This window comes from Triturus cristatus, chromosome 9 (assembly GCF_964204655.1).
Source record: "Triturus cristatus chromosome 9, aTriCri1.1, whole genome shotgun sequence".
In the NCBI taxonomy this organism is placed as follows: Eukaryota; Metazoa; Chordata; class Amphibia; order Caudata; family Salamandridae; genus Triturus; species Triturus cristatus.
Genome location: NC_140592.1, coordinates 488,584,584 through 488,611,319, shown reverse-complemented (window position 1 = coordinate 488,611,319; position 26,736 = coordinate 488,584,584). Strand labels below are relative to the sequence as shown.

The window sequence follows — 26,736 nt, the reverse complement described above, 5'->3', positions numbered from 1 at the left end:
GAACAGCTGGAGGAGGAGCTTGTCAAACAGTAGGACCATAGTCTTATCACTGTTCAGTTCCAGTCAACTGGCCCTCATTCGAAACGCAATGCCGGACATACAAGACATACAGTTTATTTGGATGAAGAACAAGTTTTCAAAAACCGAAACAATAATTTCAGTGTCACATAGATAGTAAATTATTCCAAAGCCGAATGACCTAACTAGACTGGCCTGAGGGTGAATGTAAACATTAAAAAAATGTGGGAGGGGGGCTCAGTGAGGATCTATGAGCAACACCACAACATTTTGTCATTTCAGATGAGCAATAGGGAACTAGATAAGACATTCTCTGAACTGGAGGATAACATTAAAAAACATGTAAACATTAAAAAAAAAGTGTGGAGGGGGGGCTCAGTGAGAATCTATGAGCAACACCACAAGATATCGTCATTTCAGATGAGCAATATGGAACTAGATAAGACATTCTCTGAACTGGAAGATAATCAAAAGCTCAGCCAGTTTAAGACTGTTAAGCAGATGCTTAAACAATATGGGGTGGGATACGGGCTTGAAGGTTGCAGGGAGGTCTAGTAGAATGATGGCGGCAGAGATAACCTGGTCTAAAATACTACAGAGGTCGACTGTGGGGGCAAGTAAGGCATACTGAAGGTCACATTGTGAAGTAGCTAGTAGAGAGCTGGACTCAAGATGGTTGTAAGCCGTTTATTTTCTAACTTCTCAACAAATATTGAAGGTAGACGAAGGAGGAACATAGGACAGTAGTTGTGGGATTAAACAGGTTGGCAGATGGATTTTCAGGAGTGGCAGAACTAATGTTGGTTTCCAAAGTTTGTGAACTGAAGCTGGTTCTGTAAAATCAAAACCTGAGGGCAAGGGCCTAAAAGTGAATCAGACTAAATGGTGGGAAGGATCTTGACAGCTTCAGAGCAAAAGAGTTAGATTTGAGGAGGTCTAAGGAGTCCAGGGAAGGCTAAGGCTCAAAATGACATTGAATGGTGTTGATTGTATCTGCAAAATACTTAGCGAGCACTGTGCACAGTTCTTGGGAAGGCTGGGTGACAGTGCTTCAAAACTCAGGATACAGGAATACTTGGCAATGGTGAAGGTTTTCCAAGAAGTATTACTATTACAGCCCACCTGTTCAGGTTAGTAGGAATGGAGCAAGGCTCTTAATGCTTGTTCTCAGCATTTGATGGCCTCTTTGCAATCTGCTATGTCAGTATCAGAGTTTGAGCGTCTCCAATTGCACTCTGTGGCCTTACATTGGAGTGCTGGTTATATTTAAGCTCTGTCATGCAATTGTACATTTTTAGAAGGGGCAAGGATGTTAAGAGCGTTAGACAAAGACACTGGCATTTCTTGTAGCAATTTCTATGTCTGGATTAAGAATAGGTACCTTAACATTAAGAACTTGTTTTGACTTATCTAAATCTATTTTGGCCTAGGTGTGAGTGATAAAAGTAGTAGAGGTGGAATCAGTGGACCAATGTTGATGGTTGAAAAGGCCATTGGAAGTGGGCAGCTGAATGGACCCTTCAAAGTACAAGTAACAGGGCTGAAGTGGTGTTACCACGAGAATGGTGAATACGGGATTGTGTGTGTACCCTGTAGAATAGGTGGGATGATAGAACTATTGATAAGTCCCACAGAGTCCATATCGGAGAGCGAGTATATGGAATCACGATCTTGGAGGTTACTGAGTTTTAAACTGAGATCACCAATGACAGAAAAGTTGGAAGCCTTAACAAAATAGGGACGGAGAAGGTATGAAAGTTAAGAGCTATAGCCCACTCGAGAACTAGAATGGCAGCAGACAATTTCTCCTTATGAATAAATGAATGAATGGATGAATTTGATACAGCACACAGCTACTCAACAAGAGTGTCCTGGCGCTGGAGGAACAAGTGTCAGGAGGACTCTGAGGTGCATCTAGTTCTAGAAGAGCCAAGTTTTAAAAATTGCCAGGTCAGCAGTGTCTCTCAGCGCAGCAGGCAGTCTGTTCCACGCCAGAGCAACCAAAATCCCAAAAGATCTGCCCCCATGCGGGCCAAGCATACTTTAGGGGTGCGGCCGAGATTGGAGGAAGAGGATGTTAAGGTCTGTGTTGGAATGTAGCGGTTTACGCGCTCATTAAGATAGCTGGCTCCTATGCCATGGAGGGCTTTAAACAATATCACCAGGGCTTTGAACTTGATCCTTTCCTTCATTCGTAGCCAATGTAGGGTATTAAGGATGGGGCCCATATGAGACCTGGGTTTAGGTCTAAGGATTGCCCTAGCAGCTGCATTTTGCCCCACTTGCAGGCGCTGGATGAGGTAACTGGGTAGGCCCAGGTACAAGTGGTTAGCGCAGTCCAGTTTTGATGTCACCAAGACTTGAACCACTTTCTTCCAGGTATCTGATGACAAAAATAGAAGCAATTCTTTTAGCATACGCTGGATACCAAAACAGGAGCCAACCAATGCTTGAACCTGGGAACTCAAGGAGATGGCACTGTCAATGAAAATGCCCAAGTTTTGAACCATCTTTTGGGCTGAAAGGAGGGGTGGGGAGGGCAGACAGCTCCTCCGTCCACCATAAACTCCAAGTGCTCACTACAGGCTGGCTGAAAAAGACAATCTCAGATTTATCCAGATTGCACTTCTACTGATTCCTTTGGAGCCAGTTGAACACCTTTGTGAGACAAGATCTAATATTGTCTCTATCAGAGTTGGCTCCTTTTTCACCGGTGAAAATCAGATTTGTATCATCTGGTAGGAAATAATCTTTGCACCGTAATACTCTACTAAGGGTGCAAGAGATGACATATATAGATTGAAGAGTGTAGGGCTGAGAATGGAGCCCTGGGGTACACCTACATTCATGCTAGGCATATGGTATGAAAAATGGGGTATCCATATTTCCTGAGATCGGTCTTTCAAGAAAGAAGTCATCCAGGCCAGTCCCGTCCCACTCATGCCCAAATTCCTCAATCTATCAAGAAGTCTCACATGTGTGACCGTGTCGAAGTCCGCCGACAGATCGAGTAATATCAGAACTGTCCTACCTCCCTGATCAAGTTTTTCCTTTATGTGCTCTGTCACTTCCAACAGGGCAGACTCTGTGCTATAATTTGCCCTGAAGGTAGATTGGGACATATGCCGCACATTGTGGCTTTCTGCATGCTCTGAAATTACTCTGTTAACATGTTTCTCTAAAACTTTAGAGAGGGCTGGGAGGAGGGAGATAGGCCTATAGTTAGCCGGATCATTCTGGTCTGCGGTCGTTTTTTCAAGGAGTGGTAGGATTTTTACCTGCTTCCAAATATGTGGCATTTTGTCAGTGGAGAGAGATAGATTAAGCACCTTATTGACTGTGGGATTGATAGTAGGAGCTAGAGGAGCTAACAGTTTAGCTGGAGAGGCATCTATTGGGGAGCCGGACTTAAGGCCTTTAAGGTAAGTAAGTGACTCGTCCAGTTGTATTTCAGGGAACTCTAATAATGCAGGAGGCTGCAAGGTACCAGACTTTTCGTTCAATGGTTGATAGAACTGGTCCTCCTCCGAAACCTTATAAAATGACTTGGATTGTAGCAATCTTATAGTGGAGGGATAGAACCACCCTGCTTGGTCTAATCAGCAGAATGCACGGATTCTTTCCTAACCGCCTTAGGCGAAGTAAAGAATTTTACAATATTGAAAATTTCCGTTCCCTTGTTGTGAGCCGTTTCAATCTTAGCTTGCAAATAGTTCTTCGTGCCCTCTTTCAACAGACAATGATAGGATTTTAAGGCAGCCTTATAAATCTTCCAATCTTTAGGTGTGTAGTATTTCCGCCATTTCCTTTCAAGACCTCTACAAGTACTTTTATCAGTTCTTAGGGATTTATTGAACCATGGACCGGCGGGGCTGGTTCTCCTTGAAGGACGAGAGGTCATGGGGGAACAGCGTGGTCAATGTTGGACCTAAGCAAGGATATGAGCGCCGGGCATTAAATTCAGGGTTGCCGGATAGCGCAGAGACGGAGAGTTTTAGAGCCTCCGCCAGCACTGGAAAGGATATTATGTGTAAAGCTCTGAAACGGTGTTCTGTCCCTGTGCCAATGCCTAATCTAGGTATCTTAAAATTGATAAGAAGGTGATCAGACCAGGTAATGGAGGATGGCGGATCTGCCAGCAGTTCTGTTTTGTAGAAAATCTGGTCAAGAGTATGGCCCCTATTATGTGTGGGGGCAAACATAAGTGGAGTCCGATTACAGGCCAACATCGTATCAGATAGAGAGATCACTGAAGGATCCAGTAGTAGTATGATGTACTAGGATTAACTTCCAGGTTAAAAAACATACATTCAATTCATTGAAAGGTGTGAGAGCCCATGATTTTGCACAGAACAGAGGAGCGCTGAATAACTGCAAGGCTGCCACAAGTTTATTTGAATGGTCACCGTGTCAGATAGAGTGGCGTCCGGTGTAGTGGGGCTATGTCAGGATTAAAAGTGGGTCGTAAAAATGTCTTTCATTAGCAAAAAATATATTTAGACGAAATGAAGTCTCAAATATTTTCTGATATTTGGGTAGTGAGCGAACATTCATATGGAAGCAGTTCAGAGTATGAACAGTGTGTAGGCCAAACATACTGAAGTAGTGATTTGCTCATAGTTATAGAAGGTGAGAATTTATAATAGAAACTAAAAATGCGTTCTAATGAATGAGATTTTAGTATGCTACACGGATGCTGCTTACCCAGATGGAGGCTTTGAAGGTAGCTGGCGGAGTAGGTGAAATCTGGTGAGGTGGCGGGGGGGTTGGAGTGAAACAAGCAGGGTTCATCGTTCTAGAAGCAGACAGGCTTGCCTTTGGCACTCTAGTGGCACGGATCACTACCAGTTAAGTATCCCTCCATTAGAAGGGGGCATGGCCCAAACGAGGAACCACTAGTGCGCTAAATGAGGCACCAGGATTAAAAGGAAGAAGTTAAAGACAACCCAAGCAGGAATACTCCTGAACTGCCCAATCAGCCCTCAAAACAGTAGTCGTACTGGGAATGCAAAACCTAATTAAAATTAGCGGAAGTAATATAAACTCCTAAAACGAGTAAAAAGCAGATATCAAAGTCGCGCGTAAAATTACTATTAGCCAAATAGTGGAGCCAAGCAGATCTAACAAAGTACAAGGAACAAAGGTAATGGGGATTCAGAACCCAGAAGTCCATGGTTTGAAAAGTTTTTTTTAGCCAGTGTATCTGGGTTTGGATGTGCAGCAATGTCAGGTAAGTGCCCCTCTATTAGAAGGGCTTCCTTTACTAGTGTTACTGTCAACAATACTTTCCTCATCTTGTCGCAGAGGAAACAATATTCCGCCTTGGCATTGTTGAGGTGCTTCTGGTGAAGGGGATATAAAGAGGGACAGCTTTTAACTAGGGAGAAGGGGCGCTCTGAGGGAAATGTTTCAAAGTAAGAAGGTCTAAACAGTGACAGTAACAGGCACATGCATCAAGGTCGGATTTTGCGAGTCCTTAATTGCGATCATTAAGGAATCGCAATTAAGGACTCGCAAAATCCTATGCATGTAGGATTCGCTATAAAAATAGCGATTCCTACACATTCCTTATTTGCGACTCGCAAATTGCGAGTCGCAAATAACGAATGGCTTCCTATTCATTCCTATGGGCCTACAGGCCCATAGGAATAAATGGGAAATTGCAAGCGCAATTTGCGAGTACCAATAGGTACTCGCAAATTGCGCATGCAATTTCAAGGGTGCAAGGGTGTCACAAGGACACCCTGTTGCGCCCCTGAAATTGAACTGTGCACATATGTTGCGCACATGCATGTCCCAAGGACATGTGTGTGTGTGTAACCTACAACTTTGAAAAATGCAATTTAGTGCATTTTTCAAAGTTTTCGCTATTTCCCATGTGGTATGATTCCACGGTAAATAGCGGGCCCAAATAGCGAAATCGCTAGTTTTAAAGGCTTCTTGCATTGCATTTAAGGAATGGCTTTTTGCGATTCCTTAAATACAATCGCAATTTAAGAGATCGCAAAAAATCGCGATTTGTTAAATTACGAGTGGGAAGTTGTTTAATGCAAACGGCCGATTTTTGCGAACCGCACCGATTGCGATCGCAAAATGCTTTGATGCATGTGCATGTAAGACTTTACAGGGGGTGTTTGCGATTACTAAGGTGGAGGAGGTTGGAAGTGCAGAAAGAGAGTGTCAGGCAGATATGTATTGGTCTGCACACCAAGATAAGTAGTTGGTACTAGGAACTACTGCATGGTCGTTGGCAATAGGAGGGTGTGGACTAGTGACGGAGAAGAGTGAAGAGAATGCAGGTTGCAAAGTTTTTGTCAAGTAGGCAAATAATTATTTTAGAAGACTGAGACAAGACTATTGTAGTTGTAAAGTTTGCTTGTAACAAGCATGTTTATGATGGACTGTAAGGGGTGTGGGCTTTACAGATATCAAATAGTTGGTAACGTGCCTAGGCAGACAAGATGGTGATGAAGGAGAATTTTACTTTTAGAATTAAAAAGTACTCTATGATTTATATTACAGAAGAAGGTTGACAACATCAAGGGACTAGAGGGGGTCAAGGAGGAAGATCATTTTGATGACATCAAAATTGCGGTTAGAATGAGGGACCAGAGAACCATCTAATGCTTCACAGCAGTCAAGTTTGTGTGACAGAAGGAGGCATGAATAAAGGGAAAGCGAAAATAATTTTGGAGGTCATGGGAGTGAAGGCAGAAGGAAAAGCCAAAAGAATAAATATACACAAGGATGAGGTGTGAAGGGAGAAATTTAAGGGACCAAGACAGAACCTTGGGAAAGGCCCAGACAATGACCTGCCCTTTCCAGACTTCCATATATTCTTTAATATTCCATGCTGTCGTGAAGGATGTTGACTGTTAAGCTACAAAGGGATCCTATGTTTGGGAGTCAATTTAATGATTTATAAATAAAAGTGGGGGAGTTTTATATAACGGGAAATCGACCCGAAGGAATCAGATCGCTTTACATGTGCACCAGTTACGTTACAGATAGACACATTCATTTTTGTTAGGCACGTGGAGATTAAGCGATTTGCCCAGAATCACAGGATGTTGAGCGTCCCTGCCGAGACTCGAACCCGGTTCCCCAGCTTTGAGGTCGACCGCTCTAGCCATTAGGCCACATCCTCTCCCCACATCAGGGTAGCTTAGCCTGCCTCTGTCAGATTGTCAGTCCACCCACAAATGCCCACACATCCCTCAAATACTCACCTGCATTGAATGAGACTGCGTCACTGCTCACATTATTCATGTTGATGACAGAGTGTAACTCCTCCTTAGTGTCTCCATTATTTGCAGAATGTTGCGAAAGGTGGCTTGAGGTTGCATTAGAGGAAGGAGGCTGTGTTGCCTGTAGAGATGCATCCTCATTGTTGTGATGATTCAAAGTTGCTGTAATAAGAGGAAAATGAGGAATTATGTGACTCCTGTAAACCCATAAGGTGATGGGAGGGTGCTTGCAATAAGTCTGACCCCTAAAAAAAATGGCTTGATGAAGCATTCCAACCCATTGTTCTTTTGCTCACCATGCCACCTCAGATTAGACCCAGCCATATGCAAATCAGTCTTGAATCTGCTCCAGAAGTGACAGTCTAGCCCGATCTGCCAAGCCAGGCCCTTTCTGAACAGGAACACAAGCGACCCAAGACCGGTTTTGCCCTGACTCTACCGTTTGGTGTAGATTGGTTCCAGTGAGCAAGGGACCCATGTCTGAGAATACCCTTGGGCACTTAGGTTTTTCCGCCAAACACCTAGGAGTAATTCTATTAACCTCACACTAACTTATGAAAGATGAAAAACGTATCTAATCTTGGGTGGGACAGTTTAGGCAGTTGGGTGCCAGACCACTGGGAAACCCATCCTTACCCATTGGCAGGTAAAATCGGACCATGCAATTTACAAAAAGCTACAAAACAGTTTTAAGCAATATCCATAGCAGAAAGTGGACCCCAGAATGCACATTAAATGCACTGCACTCTAGAATCACAAACAGAAACTTGGGTAAGGTGTAGTGTGGCATTGTTACAATCAATTCTCTGTCACAGAGCGGGAGATGTGAGAATTAACATTCCAAATAACACATTCTACTGAGGAGAGATTGTGCAAAATTAGGACACAACTGGCCTGGCATTGTAAGCAGGAAGGAGTGCCATCACGGACTAGCTAAAGTAGGGTATTACTACATGCTCAATACATTGTTTCCATAGCTTTTATTTGAGAACAGAGATGGTGGGGACGGGACTGAGGTACTTCTTCCTAGGAGAAAATCTACACAGACTATGATAATCTATTTCATTGATCATCAACTGAGCTGACACTCAATTCTTTGAACATTTAAGGTGTTTTAGCTATACAACTTTAGACATAAATCCCTTTGCTTCCACAACCCAACAGCTCCAGATTTGTGCACTAGTTCAGAACAGAGATCAGGTGTGGAAATTTGGCTTACTTTCTAAACAGGTTTGTTGTTTGAGCTTTACCATCACTGTCTGCCTGTCACATTAGGAGTGGTTGGTGGTTGTGTGTGGAAAGTGTAAAACAAACCAGATTTAGTAAACATGAAAAATAGAGGAATGTGGAGCCTAATATTCTTATGTACTGCTGAGAGGCTCCTGTTCATTAGAGGTTAAATAAAGTGAAGTACGATGCCAGAAACTGATGCTAATAAAAAATGATATGTCACTATCAACTCTGAAGCATAAATCGATATTCAAATGACTGAACTTGCAAATGCAACTGACTGTAACATCTAAGTGACAGCACTGCCTGCAGGACAAAGCATTAACAACAATGAGGCGAGCCACACAGTAAGGATTGGCTCTTCTGAATTCTTGTAGATAAGATACTTCAGTCGTCCAAAATGTTTTTCTTCCTATCCCAGTCATCTGGTTTCTTGCAATTTAGACATCTATCTCTAGGTTGGGAAAGCGAAGGAGGGGAGGCAGAAATCACCTAAAGTGACACACACACATTCATGCAGTCAATAAATCGCCCATAATCAGTTTTTAGTTTAACCTGTTATGTTAGCTAAATGTTAGTTTCTTGTTTTATCATATCATATATTACTTTATCCAACAGAATGATTAATTTGTTGTAGACCAATACGAAATTCTCAATATTTAGAATGCTCTTTCTTTCAACAAAACAACACACAAACAATGGACGGATTGCGGAACAAGTGAAAGTCAAGAGATCTGGGGTGGCATGGTCTAGACTGCCACCGCAGGAAGCGTGTCTTGGTGCAGACAAAGGTGAAATCATGACACAGCACACAGCCCTGTGTGCCATGCCTACAGACACTGCATGCAGGATAGGTAAGTCACCCCTATAGCAGGACTTACAGCCCCAAGGCACGGCGTACTATGCTACATGTTTGGACATAACTGTATGAGTATCTATTCCCCCGTGCTGGTCAATCCAATTACTGCCAGTACAAGTGACCTGGGAAGCCATTTTAAGGACATGTGCTGGGTACTGGTCAAAAAGGTGTTTCATAGCTACATGATGGCTTCACTGAAACTAAAGAACTAAAGATGTTTGGTATCAAACATCTTGTATTAATAAACCCACACGGATTGCAGTGATGGATTTATTAATACATGCACCCAGAAAGCAGCATATAGGTGCCCTCAGAAAACCTACCAACTACTAGTGTGATTGGAGACCGGTGTAGACCAGCCTGCTAACACAGACAGGTTTCTGACCCCAAGGGGTGACAGCCTACACTCTCAGGATGTCAGCACAAAAGCCTACTCTGTAGAGGGTGTTTTACACCCCCTCCAACAGGATGACCTGTAAATTAGCATTCCAAGGCAGGGATCTTCAAAGAGCCCACCACCTTCTGTATGCAAATCTAGTTTCCCTCAAGGATGAGGGAATACCAAACCACCCTGACCAGGGACCATTTGGTGCCTGGACAGATGAGAAAATTAGTAACCAGAGAGGAGCGCCCACGCTCAGGCTAGTTCTACCACTAAGGTGGGCTACCTGATTTGGATGCAAACTGTAAAACTCTACCATCTTGGTGATGGCAGAATTAGTAACTCTGGGACAGGGTTGTGTCCACTTTCCACAGGAAGTGGTCATATAGGGGGTGTAGTGACCCAAATGGTAAGTAGCCCATTGGCTACTAACCTACTCTCCACTAACGACCCTAAATCTAGTATTAAGGGGAGCCCCTAGCACCAGGAAATTTGATTCTGCCGACCTAAAAGAAGATGGAATCTGAAGAGCCCTAAATGCAAGAACAGAGGAGCAACTACTGACTTGGTGCCAACTCTGCCGGCAGGCTGGCTGATTTTGACCATTGCGTCAAAGTCGACTTGGCCTGAAGATGCTGTACCTCCAAAAGCCTGGGAGGACTGCCATCCTTTCTCCAGAGACCAAGGATCTCCGGTGGAGTAGTGGTGCTGCTCCCTTGCACCCTGCAGGCACCCCAAGAGACCTGTGAGGACTCCGGCCCAACACAACCTGACGAACAAGTTACTTACCTTCGGTAACGATGTATCTGTAAGAAACATTAGTTAGTTAGATTCCTCACCTTAGAATATCCCCAGGCGTCAGACTGGATCCGGAAGATTTTTCGTCAGCAATACCCCTTGCGCGTCGCTAGGCGTCGTCTGCGGCTCCGCGTCCGTCGTCGGCGTCGTGCGCCGGAATGACGTCGTCAGAGTACTTAGACGCCGCCCTCGCGCGCTGACGTCAGTTCTTGTACATAGCTTTCCGCGCCAGGAACGCAGAGCCATGCAAAGACCGACACTGGTGCCAAAAATAAAATCTAGGGGCCTGAAAAGGACAACCTTAACCCTAGATGTCAGTTCGCAGAACGGGGAGGATGGGTGGGTCGGTGAGGAATCTAACTAACTAATGTTTCTTACAGATACATCGTTACCGAAGGTAAGTAACTTGTTCATCTGAAAGAAACACGTTAGTTAGATTCCTCACCTTAGAATAGATACCCAAGCAATACCATCCCCGGTGGTGGGTCTGCGAACCAAGATCACACCAGAAAGTCCTGGAGGACAGAACGGCCAAAGAAGCCATCCCTCCGGACTTGGCTGTCAAGGCAATAATGCCTGGCAAACGTGTGTAACGAAGCCCACGTCGCCGCCTGACAGATGTCCTGCAAAGGGACTCCCCGTCCCAAAGCAGTAGTAGCCGCTGTGGCCCGAGTAGAATGGGCGCGCAGCCCAACAGGAAGGTCCTTTTTTGCCAAAGAATAGCAAATTTTGATACACAAAACGACCCACCGAGAGATGGTCCGTTTGTGCACAGCTTTCCCCTTCTTAGCGCCCACGTACCCAACAAAAAGCTGGTCGTCCACCCGGAACTGTTTTGTGCGGTCCAGATAAAAGGAGAGCGCACGTTTTGGGTCCAGACGGTGGAGCCTCTCTTCCTCTTTGGAAGGATGCGGAGGCGGAAAGAAGGTGGGCAAGGTGACAGACTGCCCAAGATGAAATGGAGTCACCACTTTCGGAAGAAAGGAAGGACGAGGCCGAAGGACAACCTTGTCCGGATGAACAGAGAGAAAAGGAGGCTTTGAAGATAAAGCCTGGAGCTCACTCACCCGTCTAGCCGAGGTGATGGCTACCAGAAAAGCAGTCTTAAGAGTCAGAAGACGAAGAGGACAATTGTGAAGAGGCTCGAAGGGAGCGCACATCAGGAATGTCAAGACCAGATTCAAGTCCCACTGAGGCATTACAAAAGGGACAGGAGGGAACGTGTGAGTAATGCCTTTTAGAAAGCGTGTAACCACAGGGGACTTGAAAAGAGAAGGCTGATCAGGAAGCCGCAAGAAGGCGGAGATGGCAGCAAGATAACCTTTCAGGGTGCCCAGGGCAGAGCCCTGCCGGGCCAGAGAAAGAAGAAAGAGGAGAACCTCAGAAAGAGGGGCGGAAAGGGGATCCACAGCCTTTGCTGTGCACCATGCCACAAATTTGTTCCACCGGCAGGCGTATACCGTCTTTGTGGAGGGACGCCTGGCTGCCAGAATGATATCACAGACTTCAGGAGGCAAGTCAAATGGCATCAACTGCCGCCGCTCAATCTCCACGCATGGAGGTGGAGGCTGGACAGGTTCGGGTGGAGGACCGTCCCCTGCTGCTGCGACAGAAGATCCTCCCGAAGGGGCAGACGTATCGGGGGATCGGTCAACATACTGAGTAGCTCGGGATACCAGTATCTTCGTGCCCAATCCGGAGCCACCAAGATGACTTGGGCCCGGTCGTGCCTGATCTTCTTCAGCACTCTGGGCAGAAGTGGTATAGGCGGAAAGGCGTACAACAGACCGCAACTCCACTCGTGACGAAAAGCGTCGCCGAGCGAGTGCCGCCTTGGAAATTCCAACGCGCAGAACTGCTGACATTGCGCGTTCTCTTCGGTGACGAATAGATCTAACCAAGGCTCTCCCCACTGCTGAAAGAGACCTTGCGCCACTTCGGAGTTCAGACGCCATTCGTGATCCATCATGCACCGGCGGCTGAGTTCGTCCGCTCTGGCGTTCAGAGAGCCCGCCAGATGTTGAACCACTAGGGTGACGCCCTGGTGTTCCAGCCACGTCCAGAGGCGCAGAGCCTCCTGACAAAGGGTCCACGACCCCACCCCGCCCTGTTTGTTGCAATACCACATGGCGGTGGTGTTGTCCGTGAACACCTGCACGACACTGCCCCTGACAGAGGGAAGGAAGGCTTTCAGTGCAAGTCGGATCGCTCTCAACTCCAACAGGTTGATGTGGAGACGAGACTCCGCCGGAGACCAGAGGCCTCTGATCTCCGCCTCTCCCATATGGCCACCCCATCCCAGGAGGGACGCATCCGTCACTACGACATGCTCCGGTTGGGGAAGGGAGAGGCTCCTGCCCATGACCCAATCGCGGTCCGTGAGCCACCACTGCAACTGTTGTGCAGTGCCCTCCGAGATCAAGACATGGTCGGACAGGTTGCCGTGATGCTGGGCCCACTGAAACTTCAGGTCCCACTGCAGAGCCCGCATGCGCCGCCTGGCGTGATGCACTAGTAGGATGCAGGAGGCCATCAGCCCCAGAAGCCGCAACACTAGCCTGACCGAAACCCAGGATAGAGGCCGAAAGATGGGAATCAGGGCCTGTATATCCCGGACCCGCTGTTCCGGTGGATAGACCCGGAACTGCGCCGAATCGAGAACTGCTCCGATGAAGAGGAGCTTCTGAGAGGGACTCAGGTGTGACTTCGGCACGTTGATGGAAAATCCCAGCAAATGCAGGAGATCCGCCGTAGTCTGGAGGTGGGAGACGACTGCCTGGGGCGAGCCCGCCTTCAACAACCAGTCGTCGAGATAGGGGAAGACTGGAACCCCTGATCTGCGCAGATGAGCTGCGACCACCGCCATCACTTTCGTGAACACCCGAGGGGCACTGGTGAGGCCGAAGGGGAGCACGGTAAACTGAAAATACTCTTGGCCCACCGTGAACCGCAGGTAACGCCGGTGGGCCGGCAGGACGGGGATATGGAAATATGCGTCCTGCAAGTCCAACGCTACCATCCAGTCTCCGGGGTCTAGGGCAGCTAGAACCTGAGCCAAGGTTAACATCTTGAACCTTTCCTTTCGGAGGAAGGCATTGACGTTCCGGAGGTCCAAGATGGGGCGTAGGCCCCCTTTGCCCTTCTTGGGAACCAGAAAGTAGTGGGAATAACAACCACGACCTACTTCTGGACTCGGAACGCGCTCGACGGCCCCCTTGGCCAAGAGGGCCGAAACTTCCTCGCGGAGAAGATTCAAATGATCCCCCGAGATACGGTGGTGCTGCGGTGGCATGGCTGGAGGGGTCGTCTCGAAGGGGAGGGAGTAGCCCCTTCGGACGATTTGCAGCACCCACCTGTCCGATGTAATGGACCGCCAGTGGAGCAGGTGATGGCGAACTCTGCCGCCCACTGGAATGGGCCTGAAAGCTCGGACTAGGAAGGCTTTGAGGCGGATGCTGCCGGGGTGGATGTGGGCTGACCACGTCGTCCTCCAGATCCGCCACGGCGGAAACCACGCCCGCGACCGCGCGCAGGTTGGTTCTGCGGCTGGTGGCTTGGCGGACGTGAGGAGGCGCCCCTTCCTTGGCCACGAAAGGGGCGAAAAGCGGAGGTGTGCGCCCGCGGAGCCGAGAGGCCCAAGGACTTGGCCGTAGCCCGGGAGTCCTTAAAGCGGTTCAGCGCACTGTCCGCCTTCTCACCAAACAGGCGAGTGCCATCAAAGGGCATGTCCATGAGGGTGTTCTGGACATCCCCGGAAAATGACGTGGACCGCATCCAGGCGTGGCGGCGGAGCGCCACCGTGGTGGAAATCGCCCTACCCAGCGAGTCCGTGGTGTCAAGCCCACATCGTATGGCGTGCCGCGCTGCATCCCTCCCATCGGCCAGAGCCTGGGTAAGACGTGTCCGGACCTCCTCCGGACACAGGGGCAGCACGTCCTCCACCGTATCCCACAGAGAATGGGAATAACGGTCCAAGAGACAGGCGGTGTTCAAAGACCGCAGGCCCAAACTAAGGGACGAGAACAGTTTCTTGCCAAACTGCTCGAGTCTCTTGGAATCCCGGTCCGGCGGAGCGGTCGGGAAGGAGGATTGGGAGGTAGAGGCCTGGATAACCAGACTCTCGGGGGTGGGGTGTTGGGACAGGAAACTGGGGTCGCCCGGAGCAGGGCGGTGGCGCCTGGCAACGTTCCTATCCACAGGAGGAACTGTGGAGGGCTTGGACCAGGTGCCCTGCAGAACGTCAGTGAGGGCCTCATTGAGCGGCAGCAGAGGCTCAGTGGAGCTTGCTGCGGTTTGAAGCACCTCAGTGAGGATGTTAGTCCTCACAGCCACGGCAGGCAGCTCGAGCCCAAGGGCTGCGGCCGCCTTGCGCAGCACCACAGAAAATGCTGCACCCTCCTCCGAAGCCACAGTCGGAGGAGAAGTGAATCCAGTGTCTGGCGAGGTATCCAGACCACTGGCCTCCCCCAGTTCATCTGCCCAGTCCTGTGAAAGCTGCGACTGAACAGCCATAGGGTCCTCGAACCCCTCCCAGTCGCCCCCGTCTTCCGATTCCTGATAAACAGGAGAAATGATCGGAGCCGGACTGTAGAGATGATAGGTCTCAAGCGGCGCCGGACGCGGCGTCGGTCGACGCCGTTGCGGCGCCGGGTCCGGAATAGGGCTAAACTGGGGTTGGACGCCGTCCGGAGTCGGCACCGAAGGCGTCGACGGCGCCGGAGGTGTAGGCGTCTGCGCCGGCGGCGCCGGTGGCGGCGTCGGTGGTTCATTCGCCGGCGCCGGTGGAGGAGTGGTTAGGTCAACCGGCGTCGACGGGGGCCCAGGCATGGGCCCCGCGGGGACCTGCGGCGTCGAGACCGGAGTCGTCGACGGCGCCGGGGCCGAAGCCGCCGGCAGGCAAGGTCGCCCGGTCGAGTCCGCGGGGCCCGAAGGCGCGCCAGCGGGCGTCGACGGCGGGGCCAGGCTCCTCATGGCCGAGAGGAAGGCACTGACCTCCGCCGGCGTCGCGTTAGTCCCAGGGACCGGAGGGTATGGGGACGGGCGCGGCGCCTGCGGCTCCGCCGGAGCCGCGGGGGTGGAACCACCCGGACCCTCGGCCGAGTCGCGCGACCGGCGAGGGGAGTACGAAGAGCGATGTCGCCTCTTGGACTTCTTAGAGCGTTTGGACTTACCCGACGACTTGGAGCCCGACGATCGATGGTGGCGTCGGCTAGGGCTCCGCGAGCGATCCTTGGACCTCCTCCTGGACCGGGATCGCGCACGACGCGGAGCCGAGTGGCGAAGCTCGAGAAGCTTGCGGGACCGCTCCCGCCGAGCCTTCGAAGTCAGGGCCTGGCAATCGGAGCACGACTCCGCGTCGTGGTCGGGGCCTAAACAGTAGAGGCACCGGCGGTGGTGATAGGTCACCGACATCAGTCGATGGCAATCCTCGCAAGCCTTGAACCCAGGCATCCTACCGGCACCAGATGTCGACAGACAAGGATCAAAAATGATCAAAAAAGATTTAGTCAAAAAAGACTAAAAGGGGTAGCTCTCCCGGATCTGCGCTTACTGGCGCGGAAAAAAGAAGAACTGACGTCAGCGCGCGAGGGCGGCGTCTAAGTACTCCGACGACGTCATTCCGGCGCACGACGCCGACGACGGACGCGGAGCCGCAGACGACGCGCAAGGGGTATTGCTGACGAAAAATCTTCCGGATCCAGTCTGACGCCTGGGGATATTCTAAGGTGAGGAATCTAACTAACGTGTTTCTTTCAGATACAGGCAAGCACCACTGCACCCAATCTGCCTAGCCCGATTTGAAGTGGGCCAACAGCATCAGCACAGTCCCCAGGCCCTCCAGAGACGAAGCCCTCCTTGGGTTTGCCAATTGTAGACTTCTCGACGTCGCCTGTAGCCATTTTGTGAGTGCCCTCTCTACCGTGAGTGTCTCCAGTGACTAAAACCCAACGCCTAAAAACACCTCTTAACCCGGCCGCCCCGGCCTGTGGAGAAGAGAACCAAAGGTATCCCCACATCCCGACCATCGTGAAACATGAGCCCACTTGGTGGTTCAGCCCAACTGGCCTTTCAGTCCTTGCCTGCCTTTGCCAACGGACTGATCCTCATTACATGGGGTACTTGACACTGTATTGCACCAGGCCACCTCTGAGCTGCTGAGGTGACCTGTTGGTTCTGCCTTGTACCTTGCACCATACTCACCTTAAGTCCTGAAGATTGGTCCCGTAAGTCGTTGTGAAGTACCTGTATGCAGTATGCCTTGCCCCCAAAGATTAACATTACAGCTTCAGAAATTGCACTAAGAGTTGCTTTTTGAAAACTATAAATATTTCTAACTAGAAACGTACTTACCCGATTTTGATGATCTTGGAGCCAAATATTACATAATGATAATTGCTATAAAACAAATAACAATTGTGAGTTGTGTGCTCCATTTATTTACTGGGTGTGTACTGCACATGTCTGAAATTCCTCTCTGGTAAGCCTAAGGCTGCTCGAATACCCCCCTCCCCCCCCTTCCCCAAGGGAGCACCTTGGGATAGCTAAAGCAAGCCCCTGTCTGCTTATAAGTGATACCTGGACTTTCTGCACAGTACACCACTTTTTGGTATACTATATATAGAGCCAGCTTCCTACACTGTCGCTATCCACCTTTCTATACTTTGCTTGGAGATAAGAAACCCTTTCCTAGAAGCACTGTAGGCTACTACGAAGTGATCCAATTAAATACATTGTTTTGTCCGGTAAAGGTAAAACTTCATACCGCTTTTAACATCCATTGTAATGTTAGTTCTGCTACATCTTTTGGATCTGGAAAGAATACCTATAACACTATGAGTTCATTTAAATGGAATTCTGATGGCACCTTTGAAATGAATCTTGGATTTGTTCATAGGATCACTCTATCACTTCTGAACTGCATAAAAGGCTCCTGAATGGTGAATGTGCACCTACTGTTCTTGCTGATGTTAATGCCAGTAGAAGTGCCATTTTCCAAAAAAGAAACAATTTCAGCTTTGTACATAGGCTCAAATGGGGTCTTCATCACTTGGAGAATACTGTATTCAATTGCCAGAGGAGGATGCTTTACAAGCAGAAGAACTCTAAAAAGCCCTTTGAGAATTTCTTGATGATCCTGCTAGACTATAACGATGGTGATGACCTTCTGAAACGAGATATGGCTGCCAAGTGTACTTTAATTGAGACATGAGGGAGACCCGACTGTGCCAGATGTAATAAGTACAGAGGAATTTTCTCTGGTGAAGATGTATTTTTGACTGTTGACACCAGATACAAAACCGCTTCCGTTTATGAGTATAAGTCTTGTTTGTACTTTCTGCTCTCGCTCTGGCCAAAATGTCTTTGCATTCTCTTGGGATGTTCAAGTGTGCAAACTCATTGAATTCAGGAGTCAAGCTGATAAGTGTAAGGATTTCGGGTCCAGATAAAGTGCTTGGCCTTAATTCGTCGTCAGTAGATATGAAAGTGGTTGTAGTTGGATGTGCTTTCACTCTGGTAGGAGAAGTAATTCTGTGAACCAATGCTGCCTTGGCTATCTTGGAGGTATACGAATTTTCCTGCAAGGTTCCGCCTTGATCTTTCTGAGACGCATCGTTAGGACGGGAGTCAGGAAAAAAGCACAGGCAAATATTCCTGACCATGCTATCGAAAACACATCCCCCATGACCCTGGTTGTGGATGCTAGCTTGCGTAGAATCGGCATTTCTGATTTGGGAAGTTGCAAACAGATTTGGTGTGACCCAGTGATGAAAGATTTCCGTCAGAACTGATTTCCAATTTGTGTCAGTTGTTTTTCATCCTGCTTAGAGTGTCTGCTATGACATGCTGTTTACCAGGCACATGTTCTACTTTCAACTGATGACTGATTGACCACTCCCATTTCTTCTGTGCCTTTTGAGACAGTGCTTGGGATCATGTGTTCCCTTTCTTGTTGATATAATGCACAGTCGTGGTGTTGTCTGTGTGAATGAGCATTGCTGATCCTTGTATCCTAGGCAGGAATGCTTGTAAAGCTAGGAGTACTGCTTTGAGTTCTAAATGGTTCCTATGCAGAATTAACTGAGGTGGTTCCCATTTGCTACTATCTTGCAAATTTTGAAAATGAGCTCTTTAACCCTCTAAGCAAGCATCTGATGTGATTACCAATTGTGGAACTTGGGGTATGAAAGTTAGGCCTTTGAAGAGATTAGTCTCTCGAATCCACAAATACAATGCTGTTCGTATTCCTGGAGTGACACAAATTGTATTGTCGAAGGAACCTTGACTTTGGATGGATGGCCTGCCCAATTCATCTTGTAATTGTTGCATTCGAATTCGGCAGAACGGTACCAAAGGAATGCATGAGGACATCATCCCTAGCAGGGATTTGAATAGGTAAAGTGAAAGGGACTCTTTTCTTGTATTATACGGGCCAAGTGCATTCATTTAATTTGTCTTTCTGCAGCTGTTTATGCTGTATCCTTCACTCTATCCAGAGTAGACCCACAGAACGTTATTTTTGTGGACAGTTGAAGGACTGCTTTTTGTGGGTTCAACGCAAGTCCTAATTTGTTGAAAAATATGTACACATGCCTTGGTTGGTTTCTTTGCAGCTTGATGAGAAGGTGCTTTGACAAACCAATTGGCGAAGACTAGGAAGACTTAGTGTTCTTTCTGTCTCAGGAATTCAGCTACTGGAGCTAGGCACTTTGTGAAAATACAGGGGGCTGATTTGAGGCCGAATGGGATAATTTTGAACTGATAATGGCTGCTGGCCACTATGAACCTTAAATATGTTCAATGGCGTGGGTGAATTTGAATATAAAAATAAGCATTTTGGAGAGCTAATGCTGTCATATAATTTCCATGGTTCAGAAGTTGAAGGATGTCTTAAATTGTGAACATGCAAAATGCCTGTTTTAAAAAAATGAGATTTGCTTAAGTTTTACAACTCCATGATGGCTCCCCATTCCTCCAACTTCTTTCCGATCAAGAAAAAACGGGAGTAACATCTTCCTTTCTGGTGTTCACTGACTCGTTCTATGGTCCCTTTGCTGAGAATGGTCTGAACTTCTAACCTAAGAAGATGAAGATGTTTTCGCTGTGATTTTAGGGGTGGAGGTCGTTTTTGAATGAATTCCAATGTATGACCAAATGTAATTAGGTCCAACACTCACTGGTCTGTTGTTATTTCTGTCCAATCAGATAGGTGATTGGAAATTTTGCCTCAGAGGCATGAAAGAGGAGATGGAGCTGTAGCCGGCTTCTGTCTTCCTAACAGTCGCTTTCCTGTGTCCTTGCTCTGTGGGCCTTGTTTTATTCTCTGGGCTTGCCTTGCGTAGGCTGCTGAAGGAGGTGGTTTCTGTTGCTATTGTGTTTGGAACTGCTGTGAAATAGGTTAGTATGCTTGATAGCTGCATATTTAATAACCTCCCCTATAAGAGAACTTTACTCATGCTCCACAAAAAGGAAGTTTTCTATACTGCACAGTACACAAGGACTTTGTTGTATCAGTATCTGTCTTTATAGATTATAAAGCTTTGACAATATGCTTCCCGAACAGAGCTTCACCATCATATGGTAGTGTCAATATTTTACTTAGCACTTCAGGTCTGAAAGAAGTGGCCTTTAACCACCCTTGCCTCCGTAGGACTGCTGCTCCTGATTCCAGTCTGAAACCTGTGAATGCAATGTCCATAGCACAGGTAATGATTTAAAAGGAGGCTTGCTCTCCTGCTTCCAAGAGTTCTTGCCTTCTGGCAGATTATCTATGTATGGTGCCATGTCTGACCACATCTGTAGGTCACAGCGAAGGACATTGCAAAAGAATTAGCCGCTCACACCATTAATGCTGACATAGAGGAAAAGCATTTTATGATGTTGCCCAAGCGCCTTCCATCTCTATCAGATTGTGCGAATAATGGCTCCGATGTTTTTTTTTCGAACGGCGCTGGGTGGCTTGCGTCAGGTCTCGGGTGTCCAATCAGGCAAGCTGGGGAATTTTCAGGAGCTTTATATTTTTTATCTAAACGTGGCAACACTGCAGCTACTGATGAAGGATTTTTCATAGTTCGAATACTTTCCTCATATACATATAATCCACAATTAGAATCGCTCTTATGGTCTTGCGAGATGTCTCTTTGAAATCATACAAGAAACAGTCTGATTGTTTTGTAGTCATTGGGAAGTCAAATCTCTTTGCTGTTCTTTCTAGAAGATTATGCAATCCTCCTACATCTTCTGGCGGAGAATTGGCAGGTTGCTTTACTGGAGATTATGGAACCGGAAGTAAGTAGTCATCCCACTCAGTATTTACGTCTCTCATTTTCCCTTCCTCTCTTTCTACCTCTGAAGACACACTATCATCCGCTGGAATTATTTTTCATTGCGGTGTATGCCTTTGAGAAGTGCCTGTTGGTATAATATGCAGCATTTGTGGAGTCGAAGGCTGAATTTGTGGAGATAGGGGAGGCACTGTAACCTGCCTAGATGAGGCAGATGTAGTAGGGTATCTTTTGTAGTAGTCTGTGAGCATCAATTGTAAGTCTGTCATTAGTGCTTTTGGTACACATACCATGTCCTCCTGAAACTGTAGTAGTGGCTACGATTGGAATCGATCTGCGTAATCTTGTCCCTCTTGTTGAGGAGGATAATACTCCTGGCCATAGCAATCATCTTCTTCTTCCTTTTCATCCTGCTGGTAATTAAAGTGCAGATCAGATGGACTATGTGCCACACCAAATGGACCATTTTCATCAGTCTCGTGCTCATCTAGAAGATGACTAGATAGTAAAGAAGATACTCTACTAGGAGATGTGTGTTCTGGCATTAGAGAAACAGCTTTCTCTACTTCTGGTTTTTCCGTCGTCAACGGTGTCGTCGTCTATGCCGTCAACGATGGCCTATACTCTTCATAGATGGTATTGTTTCTACGGTCGACAGTGTTGCCGCCGATGAAGAAACTACTAACTTGACCATCGACGTTATTGTCGCAATCGACTGTGTGGTTGTCAACGTAGTTGTCGTCGTCGGAGAACTGACGATGATCACCGTCATCACTGGCGTCGTGGTTAATGCCTCAGCCGACTGCAGAGTAGACTATTTCTTTGTCGATGGTGTTCTTGTCGACCATTTCTCTGTTGATGGTGCTGACGACGTTTGTTTGAATTTATGGGAAACCTGAGGAGAGGGTGTGATAGGTTCCTATTTTGATTTCTTGGTTTTCTCTGTTGAGACATCATGCTTCCTATGTTTCTTAGAATGTTTGTCAGAGGGGCTTCACTCCTTAGAAGACCCACGGTAAGACTTTATTAAAAACCTTTTGGGAGGTTCCCTCCTTACCATTCTGAGTTGGTAGATCCAACACGTGCTTTGCACTCCTGCTCCTTCCCCCTGGGGTTAAGTCGTAGCCCACATGGGGTACCTTGCTGTCCCTATGTGTTGGCGGAACCCAATGATGAAGCATGTCACCCTCGGGTGAGTGAGGGTTTTAGTCCACAACTTGGTTGTGCCCGAAGCTTTCTTGTTTTCTATTCATCAGTTCTTACTACCCTATACATAGTGTGAGTCGTGATTATATAGTAGTGGTATAGGATAAGAAGTGTATCCTGTAGCATTGTCCTACTCTAGACCCTCTTGTGTGTGATACATGAATATTTCTAGCCATGACATCACTTTTATTCACTGGCGGTCCTGACGTTTTCTTGTACCAGTTAAAAGAGATGCAGGTAGTTTGTTATGTTATGCAGTTTTGTAGAACGCACTATCATTTGGGAGGTTATCCTGACCCTGAACAGATGTGAGCCTAGCCACACCTAGGGCCCAGTGGGACTACTTGAAAAGCCGAATGTTCAGCTTCTTGGGATATGCATGAAGGGAGGAGGATACTCTTAAATTTAGCAGCAGCTGGTTCCACATTTAAGGAGCAATGAAGGAGAAGGCTCGCCAACTAGATCTGGTTCTCCGTATGTGTGTGATTTGTGCAAGCAGGACTTCGGAGGAGCAAAGGTGTGTGAACGGTTTGTGAAAGCAGGTGCAATTGTTGAGGTATGCTGTGTCAGAGTTATGCAGTGCCTTGAATGTGTGGGTGAGAAATTTGAATTGAGCTTGGTTATGAATGGGGAGCCAGTGGAAATCCTTTAGGTGTGCTGAGCGCAGCATGGAGGTTGAGAGTGATTATGGCTCCAGACTTCTGAATGTTTAGTAGCCTTCGGATTTTTTTTTTTTATTGATCCTAGAATGTCCCACAGTCCATCTTGCTTGTGACCATGTTGTGCATGACGGTATTCTGAGTGCTAATTGGGAGCCATTTCAAAATCTTTCTCAGCATACTTAGGGCATGGAAGGATGGGACGTTGATAACCCTGACTTGGGCGGTCATTTGGAGTTTTCTGTTGATGATGATTCAGAGGTTCATGGCATGGGTGGTGATGGAGGATGTCCGTTCTAGCTCTGTTGGTCCCCAGGAGGAGTTCAACAGTGATGGGCTCTTCTCAAAGATCTCAATTTCGGTCTTGTCAGTGTTCATCTGTAGACAGTTGGTCTTCATCCAGTGGGCGATTTCAATCTTCCAGGCATTGAACTTGATCTGAGTACTAAGTGCCTTGTCCATGAGGAAGAGAATGAGTTGCATGTTACGGAGTAGGAGGGGATGTTAATGTTTGAGAGTGGATAATGCTGGCTAGAGGGATCAGGAAGGATCCTTGCAGAACTCCCTTGATGAAGTTGGGGGCGTCCGAGGTCTACAATGACAGGCTGACTAACTAGTCCTTCCAGTCAGAAAGGAGCAGATTCATGGGAGTGCATGTCCCTGGATTCCAATGTCATGTAGGCGTTAGATGAGGATGGAGAGTAGGGGATGGGGGAGCATGACAAATTTACAAAGTTACAGAATAGACTGAAAAAATACTTTAGACATTTAAGTCCATTAAAGTGCCAAACAGGATATAAAATTATGACATTAAAATATGATAAGCTGGTAAGCAATGTCCCTGCATTCCTACTATTTAATTAAAGAGGTAGAAAGAGTGTTAATTCTGTTGGAGTGAGTGAGAGATGTCCGTTTCACCAAATGTTAAAAAACAAGATAAGCCTCAAAGTGCTTACACAAATAAAATACAGTTAACTTTTACCTTAGACATTAATATCATGGCTAAAACGGTGACGTAAAAGATTTTTAAACATTGTAACATTTTTGGTCTAGACTTTCTAAGGCTAAAATAAAAAGCATTTAATTATATCTAGCCACGTGTCCAGGATAAAAGACAGGTCAGTCGAGACTTGAGATTATGGCCAATATACAGAATAGTAAAGTGCCGGACTCTAAAAAGTTAAAGAGCTTGAACCAATGTGGAGCAGCAAAAATAGAAGTAAAGTATTATGATCATGAAATATAAGGTGCTAAGCCTAGTGCACACCTGAAAATAGAAAAGTGCATTTCAGGAGTGAGTTTACTAAAAATGAGTTAGAGGTTATACTTTAAGTTAACGCTAGACTTTGTATTTCTAAAGCGTCAGGAACACAAGACTCTATGACACTGCTTCTGACTTGCTCGGGGAGCATGAGGCTCAAGGTTATGTTCTTTGTTCGTCAGATAATGTCCACAGGAAGAAAGGCTAGATATCTGAGGGAGTGGAGGATATGATGTATTCCTTAGTGCTTTATCAACTCTATTCAGGTATTTTATAAGACTAGCTATTACTTGCGGATGGGCTTTATCCAGGAGAGGTTTAAAAGCCGCCTCGATCGAACGTATCCCGTGGTTGATCAGGAAACATTGAAGAAACCTTCTGCGTTCTTCAAATGAAGAGGGACAGATGCAAAGATGTGACAGAGTCTTCTGGATCAAGCCACATAAACGGCACTTATTGGTAGCAGGTTTTATCATCCTGGGAGGCAGATGATCTAATGATGAAAAGCATCCTATGAGTAGCTGACAGAACTTAATTTTGTAAAATACCAAGATTGATTTGGTGATCTACTTTTGGACTCCTCTTTCAGCATAACTGTTGATGACAAGGTCAGTATGCTTTCTTCTCATGAGGTTCATGTGATCAGTCATGAATGAGGATATCTGAACCTCTTTGTTTAGAGCTGCTTTGAACTGTTGGTGAGGCAAGTGTAGGTTCCACAAAGTGACAGCGCCTTTTAACTCCAAGGCTTCCGTGAAGGCTTTTGACCAAAGACTGTGAGGTGGCAGGCTACTTGGGGTGCTACTGCCAGTCAGATTAGATTCTTTAGAGAACCTTTTAAGCTGCTTGTGCGAAGTGTAGTTCAAAAAGCTAGCTTTCTGTACGAGATGTTGGAAAAGTTACAGTTTAGCCAACTGAGTTTATTATAAGCCTTACTGTGGATCATGGACCTCGTTGAGGGAGACTTTACATCAATCCCAGGTCTGAAGGGCTAGGAAACAGTACAGATACCTCTTTTTTCTAATAGATATAATGAGAAAGCCAGTCAGTGCTCCTCTACATTTGAAAGGGCTCAAAACACTCACAGTTGAAGCTGGACCAGTCTGTGTAGTCAGTGGTGTCCTGAGGCTCCAGCTCTTGGATTAGCTCAGTCTCTTCAATCTGAATGGTTGCAAAGACAAAGAGGTTACGTAAGGCACCAAATGAAAACTCTGTAAGCAACATTTACCGAAGTCTAGGCACTCCTATTTTCATATCTTTGCATATACTGTTTTGTCACAAATGGAAAAAAGATAGTCAATTATAAGCTATTCAAATTTCAAAGAATTACATGGTTTAGATCAGATATATGCTGTTTTGTTTGTAAAAATTGTCATCACCGTAGCACTGGTCTCAAACAAATGCACACATGCAAATTAAATGTTCCAGACACATTAAACCTCATGACTTTTTCATAAAACAAAAGAAAATGTTAATTAATCTATCATTCCAAAGAGAATCAAGAGATATTAATGCTAATCAGTATATCTTATAAATGAAGTACAGTTTAGTCCAAAGTAAGTTTGGAGATGAGCTCCATTACTCATTCTTGTACTCATCCATCCATTCACCCACTAGTTAATACTTAACCCGCTTACTAACCCAAAACAAAAAACAAACTCAGAAACTTACTGTATGCAATATGAATTCAAAGAAGAAAAAAGAACACATGCTGCAGCATAAATGTGATGGGTATTTGTATTTAACAAAAAATCTAAGTATAGATACTAGGCACCTGCCTCACAATGGTATTGTACATTCTGAATCATTCTTTCAAAGTTGCAACATGGCTGTCACATTTAGAAGCAATGCGCTAGCCAACTAAAAGCAATAAAACAATAAGACACTATGCACAGTACCATTCAAAAATGGCTACTCAGTGAACATTGCACTGTCAGCCACCTTGGAATGGTATTGCGCTAAATGTAGAACTGTTGTACTGATCCAAGATGGACAAGTCAAAAGGAGACAGCTTCAGGACTGAATGCAGAGAATGTCTCACGAGAACCCTTCTTGAATGCTGGAGGTAAGGGCGACGCCTCCCAGTAGTCAACATGATTTGCTTTGATTTGGGTTTTGTAGTGCTCTGCATCTGCCTGTGGGTGTCTTAGTGCTGCCATCTGCTTGAAGGTAAGAGAGCTGCCTAAAGTCTGCCTAAATATGACCTACAATGGAAGAGTAAACAGACAGGTTTTAATGAGTTTTCAGAAAATAAGGAAGTTGGCCTGATTTCTCAAATGCCATGTCATGGCATTTGATTCCAGAGATGGGAAGTAGCAAGGGAAAAACTTCTGACACCCTGTAACGGGGTCATGGCGTCTCAGGATGAAGTACGGGATAGCCTGGATTGGTGGACACCTGCACCCCCACTACCTTGTTCTTTTACCCATTCACAGGACGATTGGGATACTTACGGGACTGCTGAAGCATTCTGTGAGAACGAGCCGGATCCCTTTAAGCCGCACTGCCTGTTTGCGGTCGCCACGCCCCCCTCGTCACGTGAACACACCGGATTGGATATTGGGCCGGAAGACCAGACGGAGGCGTGTGACATCACCAAAGAGTGGAGTGCCGGAGACGAGGAGCGGAGAACGAGGACGGCGAGCGGAGAAGACGTACCAGCGGAGGTTCGGGACGGAGACTCCACGACGGAGCTAGGTGTAAAGCCAGGAGGCCAACGTACCCACGCAGCGCCGAGCCACACTCCTGGAGGGGTGTGGCTACCCCAGGTACGCGAACGGGTCAAGGGCTGGA

At 46.8% G+C, this 26,736-nt stretch overlaps 1 protein-coding gene across 1 annotated transcript in view; it reads right to left on the bottom strand.

Moving 5' to 3' along the window:
* Window positions 1–26,736, bottom strand: part of ZFPL1 (zinc finger protein like 1) — a 137,304-nt gene that overhangs the window by 6,106 nt on the left and 104,462 nt on the right. Inside the window, exons 5-6 of the mRNA XM_085625458.1 lie at window positions 25,029–25,104; window positions 7,248–7,427 (exon numbers count right to left, since the gene is read on the bottom strand). Of these exons, the coding sequence (XP_085481584.1) occupies window positions 7,248–7,427; window positions 25,029–25,104 (256 nt within the window). The remainder of the gene's footprint in view (window positions 1–7,247; window positions 7,428–25,028; window positions 25,105–26,736) is intronic.